Source organism: Lithobates pipiens, unplaced genomic scaffold (assembly GCF_037356315.1).
Source record: "Lithobates pipiens isolate NorthernLeopardFrog02 unplaced genomic scaffold, aLitPip1_a1.2 Scaffold_28, whole genome shotgun sequence".
NCBI lineage: Eukaryota > Metazoa > Chordata > Amphibia > Anura > Ranidae > Lithobates > Lithobates pipiens.
Genome location: NW_027507789.1, coordinates 209,232,159 through 209,250,938, shown reverse-complemented (window position 1 = coordinate 209,250,938; position 18,780 = coordinate 209,232,159). Strand labels below are relative to the sequence as shown.

General features: G+C 44.2%; 1 protein-coding gene across 1 annotated transcript in view; it reads left to right on the top strand.

Moving 5' to 3' along the window:
* RTEL1 (regulator of telomere elongation helicase 1) overlaps window positions 1-18,780 on the top strand; it is a gene marked incomplete at its 5' end in the record, with an annotated part of 273,291 nt that overhangs the window by 94,321 nt on the left and 160,190 nt on the right. Inside the window, 1 exon segment of the mRNA XM_077460418.1 lies at window positions 2,908-3,023. Within this exon segment, the coding sequence (XP_077316544.1) occupies window positions 2,908-3,023 (116 nt within the window).

Sequence of the window (18,780 nt, the reverse complement as noted above, 5' to 3'; positions counted from 1 at the left end):
AGAGAATATGAATAAACTGTGTTTACTCTTTTTAAATCATAATGACAACAAACTACCCAAATGACCCTGATCAAAAGTTTACAGGCTCTGTGATTTTGGACTGATAACATGCACACAAGTTGACACAAAGGAGTTTGAATGGCTATTACCGGAAACCATCCTCATGTGTGATCTTTTTGCATGTAATTAGTGTGTGTTTGTGTGTGTGTAAAAGCTCAATGAGTTTCTGGACTCCTGACAGACCCTTGCATCTTTCATCCAGTGCTGCACTGACGGTTCTGGATTCTGAGTCATGGGGAAAGCAAAAGAATTTTCAAGGGAAAAGGTAGTTGAACTGTATAAACCAGGAAAGGGATATAAAAAGATATTCAAGGAATTGAGAATGCCAATCAGCAGTGTTCAAACGCTAATCAAGAGGTGGAAAATTAGGAATTCAGTTGAAATCAAACTACGGTCAGGTAGACCAACTAAAATTTCAGCCACAACTGCCAGGAAAATTGTTCGGGATGAAAAGAAAACCCCACAAATAACTTCAGGTCAAATACAGGACTATCTGAAAATATGTGGTGTGGCTGTTTCAAGATGCACAATGAGGCACTTGAAGAAAGATGGGCTGCATGATCAAGTTACCAAAAGAAAACCATTACTACGCAAATGCCACAAAGTATCCCCCTTACAATACGCCAAACAGCACAGAGACCAGCCTCAAACCTTCTGACACAAGTCATTTGGACTGATGAGACCAAAATTGAGCTTTTTGGCCACAACCATAAACGCTTCATTTGGAGAGGAGTCAGCAAGGCCTATGATGAAAGGTCCACCATTCCTACTGTGAAACACAGAGGTGGATCGCTGATGTTTTGTGGATGTATGAGCTACAAAGACACAGGAAAATTGAAAAAATTGATGGCAAGATGAATGCAGTATGTTATCAAAAAATACTGGAGGAACATTTGCATTCATCAGCAAGGATGCTGCGTATGGGACGTACTTGGTCATTCCAACATGACAATGATCCAAAACACAAGTCCAAGTCAATCTGGCTACAGCAGAATAAAGTGAAGGTTCTGGAGTGGCCATCTCCTGACCTCAATATTATTGAACCACTCATGCAAGACAGCCCAAGAATTTCCAGGAACTGGAGGCTTTTTGCCAAGAGGAATGGGCAGCTTTACCATCTGAGAAGATAAAGAGCCTCATCCACAAATACCACAAAAGACTTCAAGCTGTCATTGATGTTAAAGGGGGGCAATAGACGGTATTAAGAACTGGGGTATGTACATTTTTGATCAGGGTCATTTGGATAGTTTCTGTTGTCATGATTTAAAATGGGTAAACACAGTTGATTGATAATAAATTGATTCAGCCAAACACTAACCATGAGTGAAAGTAAAGTTTTTGAATTTTTATTATTCATATTCTCTGATAAATGGCCAAGAAATCACAAATTCTGCCAGAGTATGTAAACTTATGAGCACAACTGTATAACTAAAGGCAAAACATTATTTTTTTCAGTTTTGGATAGAGTGGAGAGAAATTACAACCCCTGTCAGTTTTTATTGTTGTCTGTGCCCCCCGTTTAAGGAGACTCACCCTCCCTATTTGTCCAGCTTACCATTTATCATTGAAAGTAAAAAAAAGTTTTGGCTTGTTCCTAGAAAAGTAATAGAGGGGAAATCTTCCAATGGGGACACTAGTTCTGGTGACTTGGGGTTTCCCAAGGAATTCCCTAAATTTTCAGGGATTGCCTTTCACTTCCTGTTTGGCTATTGGACAGGAAGTGAAGGGAATTCACCGCAATGGGACCCAGATGGTGAAAACAAAATCTGGCAGGGGGTTAAAACCCACCGTTGCTCTAGCCAAAATGAAGAAAAACTGTTTGCCTATAGTTCTACTTTAAGAGACCCTGTCACATCACCCATTATAGGCAATGTTCAGGACTGTTCAGAACATGCCGAATACGTTAGTGAGGGAAACCTATCTTCATCCCTCTGATAGCTCATATGGACCCATGTAGGCTATGCTTTCTTCTAAGAAAGCCCAGCATCCGTTGTAAAGCTGTGACAAACTCCATTTATGTTTATTCCCAATATAATTTGCAAAAAATAAAACATTTTTTATAAAAAAATTAAATAAAAAAAAAAAAACAGGTTAAATCCCAAATGCAGCCAACATATGCAGTCGCAGTCATTCCTGCAAGCACCTGCAGGCAAAACACGCTGCTCTTTAGCAGATGCGCAGGGTGCCATTAATTCCTAATTGCCTCCCCAGACATCTGAAACGCATGTTTGGGTGCACGAAACCACGTAATGCAAAAACACTGTGCGGTTTTCCCGCAGCTGTAGTTTTGAAAAGGTGCAGGACTTTTTCCCTGCATTTTCCCGCAGGTACAATGAATGGGTGGCTGTGCCCATGCAATTGCAGCACACAGGGAACGCGTACATGTGAACCTAGCTTTAAGGTCACAGGGACAGGAAGTGAGGTCAGATTTCCCCAATGGGGTTATGCAGAGTAATAAAAGCTTAATAGAAATATTTCCTTTTATCTAAAAATTACCAATTCTCATTTAAAGAGACTTTGTCAACGTGCCTATTTAGGGAAATATGTGAGAGTTATTGCAAAGGATCTCCCTCCACCTACTCCTAATACTCACCTTGCCAGTGCTCATCCACTGCTCTTCCTCCTGTTGCAATACAAAAAACAGTATTGGCTGGTGTCAGATCTTAAGGGGAGCATTAAAGTCACGTCTTTGTCATATGACAGTGCTTGGGCCTAGCGATTGGCTGCCTGTGCACAGACGCTGTCACTTTAACCTGATAGGGCAAGGTGACTATGTCCCCCTTTTTTATAAATTATAATATATTGTATAAGCTATCTGATAAGTGGTGTTGTACTTCCTCTCCACAGTACTTGTCCGGGCAGGACTGGTATCGCCAGCAGGCTTCACGTGCTGTAAACCAGGCCATTGGCAGAGTCATTCGACATCGGCAAGACTATGGAGCCATCTTTTTGTGCGATCACAGGTAAAGAAATATAGCCAACCTATATTGTATATGCTACTATTTGTTTCTGTAATTCACCCTCTATTGATCTTACAATATTGACTGGGCTGGTACTGGCCATTATGCAAATACAGTTTCATATCTAGAAGTATAACACATTCTGAACAATTTCAGCTCTATATGTAGATTTTTTTTACATTATATTTATTTATATGTGGTATTTAATTATCTTCTTTTAAAATGTCACATCAATCCTAACTAAACAACGCAAACACCCTCTTGCCATGAATGGGAAAAGAAAAAAGAAACTCGGTCCTCTGGATACAGCTATTCCATGTTTCAAATACTAGCTCCCTAATCAAAGCCCTTCATAGCATGCGAGCAAGGATAAATTCACAATATTTATATAGATGTATTCCCACTTACTGTATTTTTGTCTTATTCACGTTCATCTATAGTCAGTAGTTCAGAATTTTTTTCTGATTTAAGCATAGATTTTTTATTTTATTTAACAATGAATGAATGAATGACTTGTATAGCGCTACCTATGCAAACTGAATCTCCTCTTGGCACTTTTGCCGCCGGTGTCCATCTGCGGTATAGCACGGTCCTTTGCCCCATGGGGTCCCGACACGCTTACAAACGCATACAACATACACATTTGGCCAATTTTTCGACAGGATCTAATTAACCTTCCAGCATGTCTTTGGAGTGTGGGAGGAAACCCACACAGACACATGGACAACATGCAAACTCGAGGCAGATGGTGTGGTCGGGATTTGAACCAGCGACCCTATTGCGGCTAGGTGAAAGTGCTAACCACTACACCACTGTGCTCCCCTAAGAAGGAACAGAAGGAATCTTTATTAAGAAAAAGACATCAGATTACATGTGAATAGCTGTAGTCATTACAGAAAAATGATTTAGTTCCTCTAACAAGTTATTTTGCATATAGGAAGTATATCATCCTTTATTCTTGAATCTGGAATATGAACATTGAACCCAAACAAAGGTGTGAACAAAGGAAAATCGAATTTACCCTTTGAACCACCCATCTAAGGGGAGGGTTAATTGCATTATAGATCGTGGGACATCTATGGGGGGGGGGGGGCAAGAAGGAACAGGGGGAGAAGAGACAGGAGCCAATATATTGCCTTTCATCTTCAAGCTGCACCGTGAGGTGCCTGGCCTCCACCTACGCCGACCATATTTTCTGAAACTTTTTAGGGCAGTTGCGACCCATATACGTCAGCTTGTATAGTGGGAGGGTGGGCATTCACCATTGTTTTCCACGCTGATATCCGGGGTGGCTCAGGTGCGTTCCAGTTAATCAAGATAGTTTTTCTGGCATAATATGCGTATACTGCTTTCTGTGTAAATAGACACAGCAGCAGGACTTGGGAGCGCCTGCATGGTTGTCCCGAAGGAGAACGATTCTCCGGGGCACTCAAGAAGAGGAGGAGCCACCGAAACCGCTGAGGGACCCCAGAAGAGGAGGATCGAGGCCACTCTGTGCACAATAACGGCACAGAGGAGGTAAGTATGACATGTCTGTTATTAAAAAAAAAAAAAAAGGGTTTAGTAACCCTTTTAAGGGGTGGCGGTTGACCCTCTAACCGCAAGTCTAAATGAGGCCTTAATGTTAACATATTTCTCTCACATAGCTTCAAACTTATCCAAAGTATCTTCCCATTTATGTATCGTTTCTTTTATACTACATGTACAATTTACTTTCAGAAGCCATTCCTTCACAGTGGGGACTTTTATGTGAACACCAATACCTGGGGATCAACCCTTTAGCCGCATTTAATGAGGCAGAAGAGACCTCTTATATTGGGTCACGGGTACCTCATTACAGTTGAATAAAACTCTCCAGGGCTCCATAGTACTCTCCTGTCCCGTTTTATATCTTAGATAATTAAAACAATTCTTTCCCAGAAAACATTCTGGGGCAGTTTCACCACATATGTGCAAAGGTTCCATGTGCATTGCATCCCCTCCAACATAGAGGGGAGGCATCCGTCCTAAACCGTTGTGCTTTTGCTGGAGTCCCCGACCATCTCGCCAGTAGTTCTAAAAACATTTCTAGCGTTTTTCAAGTCAACTGTGGAGAAACTGACAATTAAAAAAAAATAAATTAAAATGTTGTCCTCTTAAGTTCTGCTCCCACTTTCCTAAATACAGGGGTATTTCAGGCTTCACCTCCCTTACAAGTATATGGTACACCCGAGATTTACTGTGGGGCTTGCCAGCAGGGGGGCCAAATAGCTTCTCCATTGGCAACAGATTGCCCCCCCTTGTATAATGGCTTAGGTAGTGAAGTTATAAAATGCTGAATTTGTGCATACCTACATTTATCCAGAGGCATTGTACTCCATTTTTGCCTTAATTCCTGAAGTGTACATTGTGATTGATTTACTAAAACTGGAGAATGCAAAATCTGGTGCATCTCTGCAAAGAAACCAATCAGCTTCCATTTTTTTTTTTTCAAAGCTTAATTGAACAAGCTGAAGTTGGAAGCTGATTGGTTTCTATGAGGAGCTGCACCAGATTTTGCACTCTCTCTGGTTCACACCTATGCATTTTTTAGTGCTTTTTCAGTTTTGCAGAAACACCCTACAGTTCATTTAACATGATTTCCTATGGGTCACGTTCACATCTGTGCACTTTACGGAAAGGGACAGGTACTTTTTTTTTTTTTCTGGGTTTGCTTCAATGGATCAAAAATGTGTAATGGAAACTGCAAAATGAACCTGCATAGGCGTGAATCAGGCCTCAGTATACCTTCCCCACCTCCCTTAGTTGCAGCTCTACAGCTGAGAGATGTAACTAATGATTATTTTGTCTGTCGACTAATCTAGCGATTATTTTTTTTCGATTAGTCATCGACTATAACGATTATTTTTATTACATTTTTTTACTTAATCTAGTGTTCTTTTTTTTGATTAGCTAATTAATCCTTTGGATAACTTTACAAAAAATAAGTAAATAAGAAAAAGGGAAAAAAAAGGTAAGCTAAAAGAATATAACTACATACACACACACACACACATACACACACACACACACACATACACACACACACACACACACACACACACATACACACACACACACACACACATACACACACATACACACACATACACACACACACATACACACACACACACACACACACACACACACACACACACACACACACACACACACACACACACATATATATATACAGTGGGGATCAAAAGTTTGGGCACCCCAGGTAAAAATGTTTATTAATGTGCATAACGAAGCCAAGGAAAGATGGAAAAATCTCCAAATGGCATCAAATTACAGATTAGACATTCTTATAATATGTCAAAAAAAGTTAGATTTTATTACCATCATTTACACTTTCAAAATTACAGAAAACAAAAAGGCGCCTGCAAAAGTTTGGGCACCCTGCAGAATTTATAGCATGCACTGCCCCCTTTGCAAAGCTGAGACCTGCCAGTGTCATGGATTGTTCTCAATCATTGTCTGGGAAGACCAGGTGATGTCAATCTCAAAGGTTTTAAATGGCCAGACTTATCTGACCTTGCCCCAACAATCAGCACCATGGGTTCTTCTAAGCAGTTGTCTAGAAAACTGAAACTGAAAATAGTTGAGGCTCACAAAGCTGGAGAAGGCTATAAGAAGATAGCAAAGTGTTTTCAGATGTCAATATCCTCTGTTCGGAATGTAATTAAGAAATGGCAGTCATCAGGAACAGTGGAAGTTAAAGCAAGATCTGGAAGACCAAGAAAAATATCAGACAGAACAGCTCGCAGGATTGTGAGAAAAGCAATTCAAAGCCGACGTTTGACTGCATGATCCCTCCAGAAAGATCTGGCAGACACTGGAGTTGTGGTACACTATTCCACTATAAAGAGATACTTGTACAAATATGGTCTTCATGGAAGAGTCATCAGAAGAAAACCTCTTCTACGTCCTCACCACAAAAATCAGCATTTGAACTTTGCAAATGAACTTGTAGACAAGCCTGAGGCATTTTGGAAACAAGTTCTGTGGACCGATGAGGTTAAAATAGAACTTTTTGGCTGGAATGAGCAAAGGTACGTTTGGAAAAGAGAGGGCACAGAATTTAATGAAAAGAACTTCTGTCCAACTGTTAAGCATGGGGGTGGATCAATCATGCTTTGGGGTTGTATTGCAGCCAGTGGCACAGGGAACATTTCACGAGTAGAAGGAAAAATGGATTCAATAAAATTTCAGCAAATTTTGGATGGTAACTTGATGCCATCTGTGAAAAAGCTTAAGTTAAATAGAAGATGGCTTCTACAAATGGATTATGATCCTAAACACACCTCAAAATCCACGGGGGATTACATCAAGAGGCGTAAACTGAAGGTTTTGCCATGGCCTTCACAATCTCCTGACCTCAACATTATTGAAAATCTATGGAAAGACCTTAAAAGAGCAGTGCGTGACAGACAGCCCAGGAATCTCAAAGAACTGGAACACTTTTGTAAGGAAGAATGGGCAAAGAGACCTCAAACAAGAATTGAAAGACTCTTGGCTGGCTACAAAAAGCGTTTACAAGCTGTGATACTTGCCAAAGGGGGCAGTACAAGATATTAACTCTGCAGGGTGCCCAAACTTTGCAGATGCCATTTTTCTCAAATCGCCTTTCAGGACAACCCCGGAGAGAGTGTAGCTCCACCTTGTAATTAGGAAACACATGCCCACTTTAAAAACACCTCCTCTTCCTCCATGGCTTCAGTTATTGTGTTTCCTCCTTGGAGGAAGCATGTGCCTGAACCAGGGAGAGCTACACTCTCTGCAGGGGAGTAAGGCTTACCTTTCGTTGCAGGTTGTTTCTTTTTGACCCCCAGCAGCATCTCCACGGGGAGAGGACTCCTGGAGCTCCTGGTCCCGCCATCTCACGGGAGTAAGGACCCTCGGAGTGCCGGCGTCGGGTGCCCGGTGTACGCTGGTTAGCGCAGGGAGGGCTCTGTTGCTGGCGGAGGCCGCTGCAGGTCAGCGGCATGGCTCCGTTTTTCGGCGCCGGGTCCCAGGCGGCGACGTTCACGGTGACGCGCGGGTGCTCTGAGGGGACGTGGCGCCGTGGTTCAAGCGCCTGGAACGCAGGGATCATGGGGCGGGTCAGGTGACCGCGTGCTTCCGCTTCCGGCCGGCCCTGATGACGCGGCGGCCGGGAAAATTTTAAATGACAGAGCTCTTTGTGATAGCTGCCTCACTCAAACGATGGAAGAGTGTAAGCCAGCTATGGCGGAGACAGGCGCCCCTAGCACCGGTCCAGCCCAGGTACGTAAGGTGCACTGGCACCCTCTGCTTTACTGTTGGGCTATGTCTTTGTCTGTTCCCCCCTCTTGGGGGCCTGTCGCTGCAGGTCAGAGGTGGACTTCGCTCTGACCTTTTGCAGCCTAGTTCTGGGGTCTCACTAGTGGTCTGTTTGGTGGTGGGTCTCTGCACTGGCTTGGTGTTAAGCAACTGGTTGTTGAGAGCTTTTAGTGAGTTAAACCTGTATGTCGTTTCAGGAAAAATCACTAGGAAAAGCTAGACCAGGTCAGAGAAAATGTCCTTCTTGCAAGACCCCCCTCAGAGATTCATGGCAGAAGGCAATGTGCAGAAATTGTATCAGAGAATTGGTGGAAGAGGAAACATCTCAACAATATAAGGATTTGTTTTCTTCGGTTAAAGAGCTGACAAACTCCTTGAGTTCAGTCAGGTCCATCCTGATACAAAACCCTCCCGCACAGACCGAGCCTCAGAACTTACCGCCCAGCCCCAGGGCGTCGTCATCCAGACAGGTGGAAACTGAAGAGTCTGGAGACGAAGGGGGTAGTACTCTCATCTCCTTCAGGGATTCTGAGGAGGAGGAAGAGGAAGAAGATAGCAGGGGCTCCAAATTCAAGCTATCACTAGAGGAAGTAGATGATATTCTTAAAGCAATCTACACTACTCTAGAAATTCAAGAAGAAAAAGTACAACTGTCAGTTCATGACAAAATGTACCAGGGGTTGGACGAAACAAAACGGAGAGTTTTTCCAGTCCACAGGGTCCTCTCAGACTCGGTGAGAAAGGAGTGGAAGGACCCAGAAAAAGCCCCTTTCTTCTCTAAAGCTCTCAAGAGAAGGTTTCCCTTCGAAGATAAGGACTCAGAGGTTTGGAACAAGAAACCCAGAGTCGATGCAGCTTTCTCGCAGGTATCCAGACGAACGGATCTAGCCTTTGAAGATATGGGGATCCTTAAAGACCCAATGGACAAAAAAGCTGACTCCATCCTTAAAAAGGCTTGGGATGCTGCGTCAGTCAGTCTAAAACCAGCAATGGCAGCTACGGTAGTGGCCAGGAATCTGGAATGTTGGGTAGAGAAGCTGAAGAGCCATATTGAGGCGGGGACACCCCGCAAGGATCTCTTAGAGTCCTTTCCACTGATCCTGAATGCAGTCAAATACATGGCGGATGCATCAGCAGAATCGGTTAAACTGGCCGCTAGGTCTTCGGCTCTTGTAAATTCAGCCAGGAGAGCAGTTTGGCTGAAAACATGGTCTGGGGACACTGCTTCTAAGGTCAAGCTGTGTGGTCTTCCCTTCTCGGGTGACTTGCTCTTTGGTCCCGATTTAGAGTCTGTGCTGGATAGAACAGCCGATAAAAAGAAGGCTTTTCCAGTTAAGAAAAAGCAGATTGCCAAACAGAATTTTCGTGCTTTTCAGCAGTCCAAAAAAAAAGACCAGGAGCGCAAGAGCAGATGGGGTTCACAGAAGGGCAAAGGCAAGGGTGGAGTCCTCTTTAGATCTCCCCCAGAGCAGTCCCCTAAGAGCAAGTGACAATATCTCCCCAGTGGGGGGGAGACTGTCAGCTTTTCGCGAACAATGGGACAGGCTGTCTTCAAATCTGTTCGTGAAGAGCGTTGTCGATCAGGGGTACAGGTTGGAGTTTTCAGAACTACCCCCAAACAGGTTTTACGTGACAACATTGCCAAGGGATCAGGAGAAGGCCTCTGCAATGAAGCTTTTGTTACAGGAGCTGATACAGCAAGAAGTTCTGATTCAAGTCCCAGTAAACCAGCAGGGCGGGGGTTTTTATTCACATATTTTTCTGGTGAAAAAACCCTCAGGGAAGTACCGTCTAATCCTGAATCTGAAATTCCTGAACAGGTTTATTCGGTACAAACATTTCAGGATGGATACAATTTTCTCCATCACAAAGCTGTTGACCCCAGAATGCTTCATGGCATCCCTGGATCTAAGGGATGCCTACCTTCATATACCAATTCATCAGGCATCGCAGCAGTTCCTGCGCCTGGCATTGAAGGTGGGGAGTTCGGTATGGCACCTCCAATTCAGGGCTCTGCCGTTCGGACTCTCGTCCTCTCCCAGGGTCTTTACGAAGATTATGGCAGAGGCTTTGGAGCCCCTGAAATTGAAAGGGATTCCAGTCGTCCCTTACCTGGACGACCTTTTGTTTTTTGCAGACTCCAGGGAGCAGGTCCTAGTCAATCTCCAGAGGGCCCAGTCTCACCTCGAGGGCCTGGGATGGCTTCTAAATCTAGAGAAGTCAATCCTGACCCCCTCACAGGAAATGAAATTTCTGGGGTATACGTTAAATTCGATTCTCCAGAAAGTTTTCCTGCCGTTGGAAAAACAGGAAAAGTTGCAGCTAGCTGTACAGCGGATACAGAGCAACCAGACAGTCTCAGTCAGGACGGCAATGGCAGTTCTGGGCCTGCTTACGGCAGCAATCCCGGCTGTTCAGTGGGCCAGGTTCCATTCCAGACCCCTTCAGAGGGAGGTTCTGTCAAGCTGGTCCCATCAGGATCCTTTGGAAAAACAGCTAAAAATTTCGTCAAGGACGAAAAGGGCTCTTTGGTGGTGGAGAGACCAGGCAAACCTCTCAAGGGGCCTGGTGTGGACCTTTCCTGTGGACAAGCGCCTTACTACAGACGCAAGTGCCTGGGGCTGGGGAGCCCATCTGGATGGTCAGACATCTCAGGGGGTCTGGTCCAAACAGGAAGCTCAAAGATCATCCAACTGGAGGGAGTTGAAGGCGATCTTTCTGGGATTAGTGGCCTTTCAGCAGAGTTTGAGAGGCCACCATGTCCAGGTGTTGTCAGACAACACAACAGCGGTTACCTACATTATGAAGCAAGGGGGAACCAGAAGCAGGAGCTTGATGGAGCTGGCCAATCTGTTGTTAGCCTGGGCAGAGCAGAACACAGCCTCACTATCGGCAGTGCATCTGAAGGGCTCTCAGAATTTGTTTGCGGACCTCCTAAGCAGGCGCAAATTGCTAGAGGCAGAATGGAGTCTGAATCAGGAAGTGTTCCTGATGATCTCCGAGGCCTGGGGGGTTCCACAGGTAGACCTTTTTGCCAGCCAGCAGAACTCAAAGGTGGACAGATTCTTTTCTCTTCACCGAGGAGATGCAGCAATAGGGTTGGATGCATTGGCTCACCCCTGGCATTACCAGCTGTGCTACGCCTTTCCCCCCTTTCCTCTAATTCCACTAGTACTGAGGAAATTCAGGGAAGAAAGGACAGACTTAATACTAGTCACTCCTTTTTGGCCAAAAAGGCCCTGGTTCGCGGGTCTTCGAAACCTAGCCTCGAAGCCCCCATGGAGGTTACCACTCAGAAAAGATCTGTTATCCCAGGGGCAGTAAGTCATCCAGAGGTGGAACTCCTACAGCTAACCGCCTGGTTTCTGAGGAGGACCTATTAAAAGCCAAAGGTCTCTCAGATAAAGTAGTAAAGACCCTGCTGTCTAGTAGGAAGGCAGTTACACAGGCAATTTACATGAAGGTCTGGAAAAAGTTCAACTCCTGGTGCAGTTCTAGAGAACTCAAGGTCAAGAGCACGGTGTCCGTCTTGGAGTTTCTCCATGAAGGAATGGAGAAGGGTCTCGCAGCCAGTACCCTGAAGTTTTCTTTGAAAAGACTTTATCTAAAGAAACTTTAATTTCTAGATTTTTTTTTAGGGCTCTTGCAAAGACCAGTAGCCCTTAAAGACTTTCCCAGTTGGGATTTGTCTACAGTTTTACAGGGTCTCTCGGGAGCACCGTTTGAACCCTTACAGGAAGCTTCTTTACAGAAGGTGGTTTTAAAAACAATCTTTTTGGTGGCCATCACCTCGGCCAGGAGAGTCAGCGAGCTCCAAGCTCTAGCTATTACAGAACCCTTCCTTAGAATTTATCAGGACAGGGTGGTACTGAGGACGGATCCAGCATTCCTACCGAAAGTATCCTCAGCTTTCCATCGATCGCAGGAAATAGTGTTACCTACATTCTCTGCAACCCCAGCAAATGCAGGAGAGGAAGTTTTTCACACATTGGATGTGAGAAGGTGTCTATTACAGTTTCTGAAAGTTACTAAAGATTTTAGAAAATCAAACGCCCTCTTCGTGATATTTTCTGGATCACGCAAGGGAGAGAAAGCTTCTAAAAGTACGCTGGGTAGGTGGCTTAAGTTGGCTATAACAGAAGCCTATAAAGCAAAAGGAGAAATACCTCCCTCAGGTATTGCTGCCCACTCTACTAGATCCACGGCAGTTTCCTGGGCTGAAAGGGCCGGTGCAACGCCTGAACAAATCTGCAAGGCTGCCACTTGGTCCAGTTATTCGACATTTCTCTGGCACTACCGGTTAGATCTACTGTCTGCAGCAGATCAGGCCTTCAGCAGGAAGGTACTGCAGGCAGTAGTCCCGCCCTAGGGTAAGTTTCTCGGTTATCCTCTCCGGGGTTGTCCTGAAAGGCGATTTGAGAAAGACTAAGTTAGACTTACCGGTGACGGTATTTCTAAGAGCCTTTCAGGACAACCGTTACTTCCCTCCCTAGGTTATGCTTAGTAAATGTATTAAGTTCTACCATGGTGTTGTGCTTTCTGTGCTTTGTTTTCCAGCGTCGGAAGGCCACAATAACTGAAGCCATGGAGGAAGAGGAGGTGTTTTTAAAGTGGGCATGTGTTTCCTAATTACAAGGTGGAGCTACACTCTCTCCGGGGTTGTCCTGAAAGGCTCTTAGAAATACCGTCACCGGTAAGTCTAACTTAGTCTTTTTGTTTTCTCTCATTTTGAAAGTGTAAATGATGGAAATGCAATCTAACTTTTTTTGACATATTATAAGAATGTCTAATCTGTAATTTGATGCCATTTGGAGATTTTTCCATCTTTCCTTGGCTTAGTTATGCACATTAATACACATTAACTAGGGTACCCAAACTTTCGATCCCCACTGTATATATGTATGTAGTTATATTCTTTTATCTTACCTTTTTTTATGTTCCGTTTTTTTTTTTTTTCTCTTCAGAAGTTCACGAATGTTTATAATTTTATTTTTATTATTTACAATGCTTTTTTTAAGGGGGGTGTGGAGACAGTGTGGTGTTTTTTTTTTTTTATTGTATTTATTTATTTCAATTATTTCTTACAATTTCTTTTATTATTTTTTGATTTTTTATTTTTTTTTCAGCCCTGTTGGGGGTCTATGGTGAGATATCAGGGGTCTTAACAGACCTCTGACATCTCCCATTTGAGACAGGGAAAGGGACTAGGGACACAGATTCCCCAGTCCCTTTCTCTGTAGCCTCTGCTGCACTGATAATGAATGGAGGGAAGACGGCTGCTCCTCTCCATTCATTAACTGAGACATCGTAATCACAGGAGGTTACAATGTTTCAGTTATGTGAATGTACAGAGTCAGTGGTCACGGACTCTGTCCATTCTGAAAACGAAGGAGCCGGGTTTACCGGCTTCTACCTCCACTCCATCCTGAGATACCGAGGCAGGCGGCAGCACGGAGGGGGAGAAGAGAGGGGGACAGATGCAGGGAGGGGGGGGCACGGAGAAGAGAGGGAGAGACGGAGCAGCATGGAGGGGGACATGGAGAAGAGAGGGGGACAGATTCAGGGAGGGGGACACGGAGAAGAGAGAGGGGGACAGCAGCATAGAGGGGGACACGGAGAAGAGAGGGAGAGATGGAGCCGCATGGAGGGGGACATGGAGAAGAGAGGGGGACAGATGAACGGAGGAGAGAGGGAGACACGGAGCAGTATGGAGAAGGACAGATGGGGACTGGAGGAGGATAGGGGACAGGTAGCAGTGATCGTGTGTGGAAGAGAAGCACCACGCTGAAAGCCGCGGTGGGGGTGTACCTGCAACTCGCAACGTGTGACGCGTCGATGCCTTTCACGCACGTCAAAGTATTTTCGTAGTCAACGTAATCGATTACGTCGACTCGTCATGGCTCTCTACTCAGCTGCAATATTTCCTTTTTCGCTCAACATGTAAAATAGAAGTAATCATGCCCGTGAAAATTAATTTGTATTAATCAAGGAAATCGAGGGCGAGTTATACATCCAGTGAAACTGCCCAAACACCCTATCCCATATCTTAAACACATTTTGGTTAGTGGGTTGTCTCTTCTATTTAAAGTTTGTAAATTTGTGTAAGTTTGTGATTTGTAAAGTCTTGTTTGTTTTTTATGTTAAAATAACAAACATGTTTATACTTACCTGCTCTTTCTGTGCAGTGGATTTGCACAGGGCAGCCCTGATCCTCCTCTTCTCAGGTCCTCCTTTGGCTCTCCTGGCCCCTCCCTCCTGTTAAGAGCCCCCACAGCATGCAGCTTGCTATGTGGGCACTCGTGCCAAACCGTAGCTCCCGGTGTCCATTCAAACATAGAGCTGCAGTTTGGCCCCTCCCCTCTCTCCCCTGATTGGCTAATTGAGTTTGACAGCAGCGGGAGCAAATTGCGCCGCTGCTGTGTCTCAGCCAATTCTGGAGGGAGGGGCCGAGACACTCGTGGACAGAGATGGGGCTCAGGTAAGTATTAGGGGGGCTGCTGCACGCAGGAGGCTTTTTATCTTAATGCATAGAAGGCATTAAGATTAAAAAACTGACTTTACAACTCCTTTAATGCTCTAAAACTATGTGGAATCCAGATCATCTTCTCTAAATCTGATCTACTCTGTGTCATCTCATGCCCAACACAACTTTTATTTGTTTTATTGTGAGTACTCCGTGAAATGTTTACTGCTTGATAATACCTTTTTAAAATCCAGTAAAGTGGTGTTTTTTTCATGAAAGTGTGGCTGTCTACAGTTGATTTATTGTCTTTTAACCAGTTGCTGTACGCTGATATACGTTGACACAATGGCAGCAGTGGGCAAATGGCTGTACCTGTACGTCCCCTTTAAGAGCCGGGAATAGCAGGTGTGCGACCGACGGACTTGATGCCCACAGGTCTCCCGCTGATCGTGTCACGGAGCCTCAGAACAGGGAAGTGCCTATGTAAACAAGGCATTTCCCGTTCTGGCTTGTCATGACCTGTCATCAGGAGCAGTGATTGCTGTCATGTGACTTGAAGCCCACCCGCCACAGTTAAAATCACTCCCTAGAACACACTTAACCCCTTCATCTCCCTCTAGTGGTTAACCCCTTCACTGCCAGTGTAATTTACACAGTAATCAGTGCATTTTTATAGCGCGGATCGCTGTATAAATGACAATGGTCCCAAAATTGTTTCAGAAATGTCTGATGTGTCCGCCATGAACACAGATCGTTGCCATTACTAATAAAAAAAAAAAAAAAAAAAAATGCCATATAACTATCCCCTATTTTGTAGATGCTATTTTTTTAAATATATTTTTGGGGGATATTTATTATAGCAAAATGTAAAAAAGAATGCGTATTTTTTATTTTTTTCAGAATTGTCACTTTTTTTTTTTTTTGGTTTTATAGAAACCACAGAGGTGATCAAATACCACCAAAAGAAAGCTCTATTTTGTGGGAAAAAAAGATGCAATTTTGTTTGGGTGCAGCGGTGCAATTGTCCGTTAAAGCGACACAGTGCCGAATCGCAAAAAGTGCTCTGGTCAGGAAGGGGGTAAAATCTTCTGGGGCTGAAGCGGTTAATGATAATAGTGAATGGCATTTCACTTTTTTTTCATCCTTTTTTGAATCTCAGTGCTGCTGATCTCCTGCAGCCACTCGATATCTAAGTGCACCACGCATACATGACTGCATGCCATTTCTTAAGGGGCAAGTCCACTTTCAAGGGGACAAAGCAAATAAAGGAAAAATCATATAGTGTATTCAATTGCAACACAAGTCCTATTGTAATGGAGTGTTATTAAAAATGACCTTTCCTTTTCAATCTGCAGCCACTGACATTTTCTGAAAATGCAATGCAATATGGCTCCCTGGAGGCGTTCTGTACACAGAATGTGTAGAGTACGCTCCGCAACAACGTCATTTCCTTCTTGTGTGATTGGCTCAACGATTTTCCCAGAAGTCTACACTAATATACAAGCCAGATTTCAGGCATCCTCTGCAACAAAAATTTCATTTTTGGTGAGATACTCCCAATAGGATATCAGTCTAAAGTGATGCAGCCCAGCAGCTGTCTTAGTGCCCTGCAGCTGCTTCAGGTGGTTGATAATTATAAAACCACTCCCATTAGACTCATTCAGAACCCGGGCTCAGAAAAACACACAGGGATTTCTTCAGAATAACTGAAGGTAGAAATCTACAACAACGTTTGTTAAAATCCCTGCAATGTACAGAGATCACCAAGAAGGGAGTGTTTTTTTTTTTTTTCTCAACAAAAGTGGAGTTATGCTTTAAGGATCAATTAGTCAAATGCATTTCAGATGCTTGCAATTTCAGTCGACTGAGCTAGTGAGCCAAAGTGTTATCGATGTTCAAGTGTTACTGAACCCTGCATGAAAAATTAAAAAAAGAAAAATAATAATAAAAGTAGCAGCATAGCTTATACAACCACTATTTCCTGTCCCCTTGTTTGTGCAGTCTTTAGCGCAAACTCTGCCTTTTTGAAAGTCTGTGTATATTTTCCCCTTATACGGTGGCTCATTTGCCTTGAAGGGTCTCCCTGGAGCCTCTCTGAGGTCTGTGTTCCTGGCTGGGACTAAGACCCCTTGAACACTGGGGCATTTTTCGGGTGTTTTTCAGGCGCTTTAGCGGTAAAAAAAAGCGCCTATAAAGCGCTTGAAAGAAGCTGCAACTGCAATCCCAATGTAAAAGCCCGAATGCTTTCACACTGGGATCCCTTTCACACTGGAACGTTTTTCAGGCGCTTTAGCTTTAAAAAAAGCGCCTGAAAGAAGCCACAACTGCAATCCCAATGTAAAAGCCTGAGTGCTTTCACACAGAGGCGCTGCGCTGGCAAGCAGCTTCTTTGCAGCGCTTTTGGAGCGGTGAATACAACGCTCCTAAAGCGCCCCTTCCCATTGAAATCAACGGGAAGCGCCTGTAAAACGCCTGAAAAGCGCTATTGGCAGCAGCGTTTTGTGGGCGATTTTAACCCTTTATTTGGCCACTAGCAGGGGTTAAAAGCGCCCCAATAACGCTCGAAAAACGCTGGTAAAGCGATGCTAGTTTAAGCGGCGCTTTACGAGCGTTTTTCGGGCGCTGACATTGTGAAAGGGGCTCTTAAAGCACTCGGGCTTTCACATTGAGACTGCAGATGAGGCTTCTTTCAAGCGCTTTACAGGCGCTTTTTTTAACGCTAAAGAGCCTGAAAAACGCCCCAGTGTGAAAGGGGTCTAAATATACTCACTCTGCTTTAATGCCATGCTCAGGGGATGCATGTGCAGTAGGGGCAGCAAGTCATTGGAAAAGTCAAGTAGTCCTGAGCATTCACTTTCCCACATAGGCACAGAGAAGCACATAGTATCTTTAGAATAACAAAAAGGTGGAATCCACAACAGTTTATTAAAATCATTGCAATGTACATAGATCACCCAGAGGGCAGTGTGTGTTTTTTTTTATTTTTATTTTTTTTTGTTTTTTCCACAACAAAAGTGGAGTTACACTTTAAAGTGATTGTAAAGCTACATGTAAAAAATAAATAACAAACATGTCTATACTTACCTGTTCCCGCTTCTAATGGGGGCACTCCTGAGTGCTCACATCGGAGTCCCGCTGCTGTTTAAGACGGGGGCTCAGCCACGTCTCCCCCTCCCTTGTCACTGGTTTTGATTGACAGCAGTGGGAGCCAATGGCTCCCGGTGACCCAGCAAAGCAAGCGAGACCTGAAAGCGAGGGGAGAGAAGATCTGCAGACATCCACGTCATCAAATGAGGGCTCGGGTAAGTAAAAGGGGAGGTGGGGGGTGGCGGTGGATGCTGACACCTAAAAATGTTTTACTTTCATGAAAGGAATGCCGTCTATGCCCTCTATTGTACACTCCTCCGGTGATGCAGCATCCGTGCTCCCCCTCATTCTTCCAAGCCTGGAATCTTCCAGCTTTACCAACGGGCATGCTATGATGTAACACTCGAGCACGTGTGTTGGATTTAAAACTTCCCAGCATGTTGTGCAGGTTGTACACTGCACTGCAAGAAGTGTACAAAAAGAGGTAGAAATTGCTAGGTGCCAGGAGAAGACATTTTTTGGCCAGGAGACCACGCTATCTCCTAGCTATGTTTATTTTGGATCTTTAGTTCCTTGTTGATGCTATAAGGAAGGCTATTATTAGATAACTGGCCTTTTAAAAACCACCTTGTAATTGTTTCTGTACAATGCTTTCTCTTAGGTCAGGTGATCAGGTATTTTATGTGACTTCTTTCCTCCATCTATTTCCTCAAAGTTGTTTGTGAAACAATACCTTTCTGTTGGCCCCATCGGTCTGATGTCCTTCATTTGCATTCTAGGGACACAGTGCAGTGTAGGACATACCTATGGGGAGTGGAGAGGGATTTTACAGATCCGTCGCACGTTCTTAGCTGTTGCTTTTATGGATTAAATTGCCGGTTATTT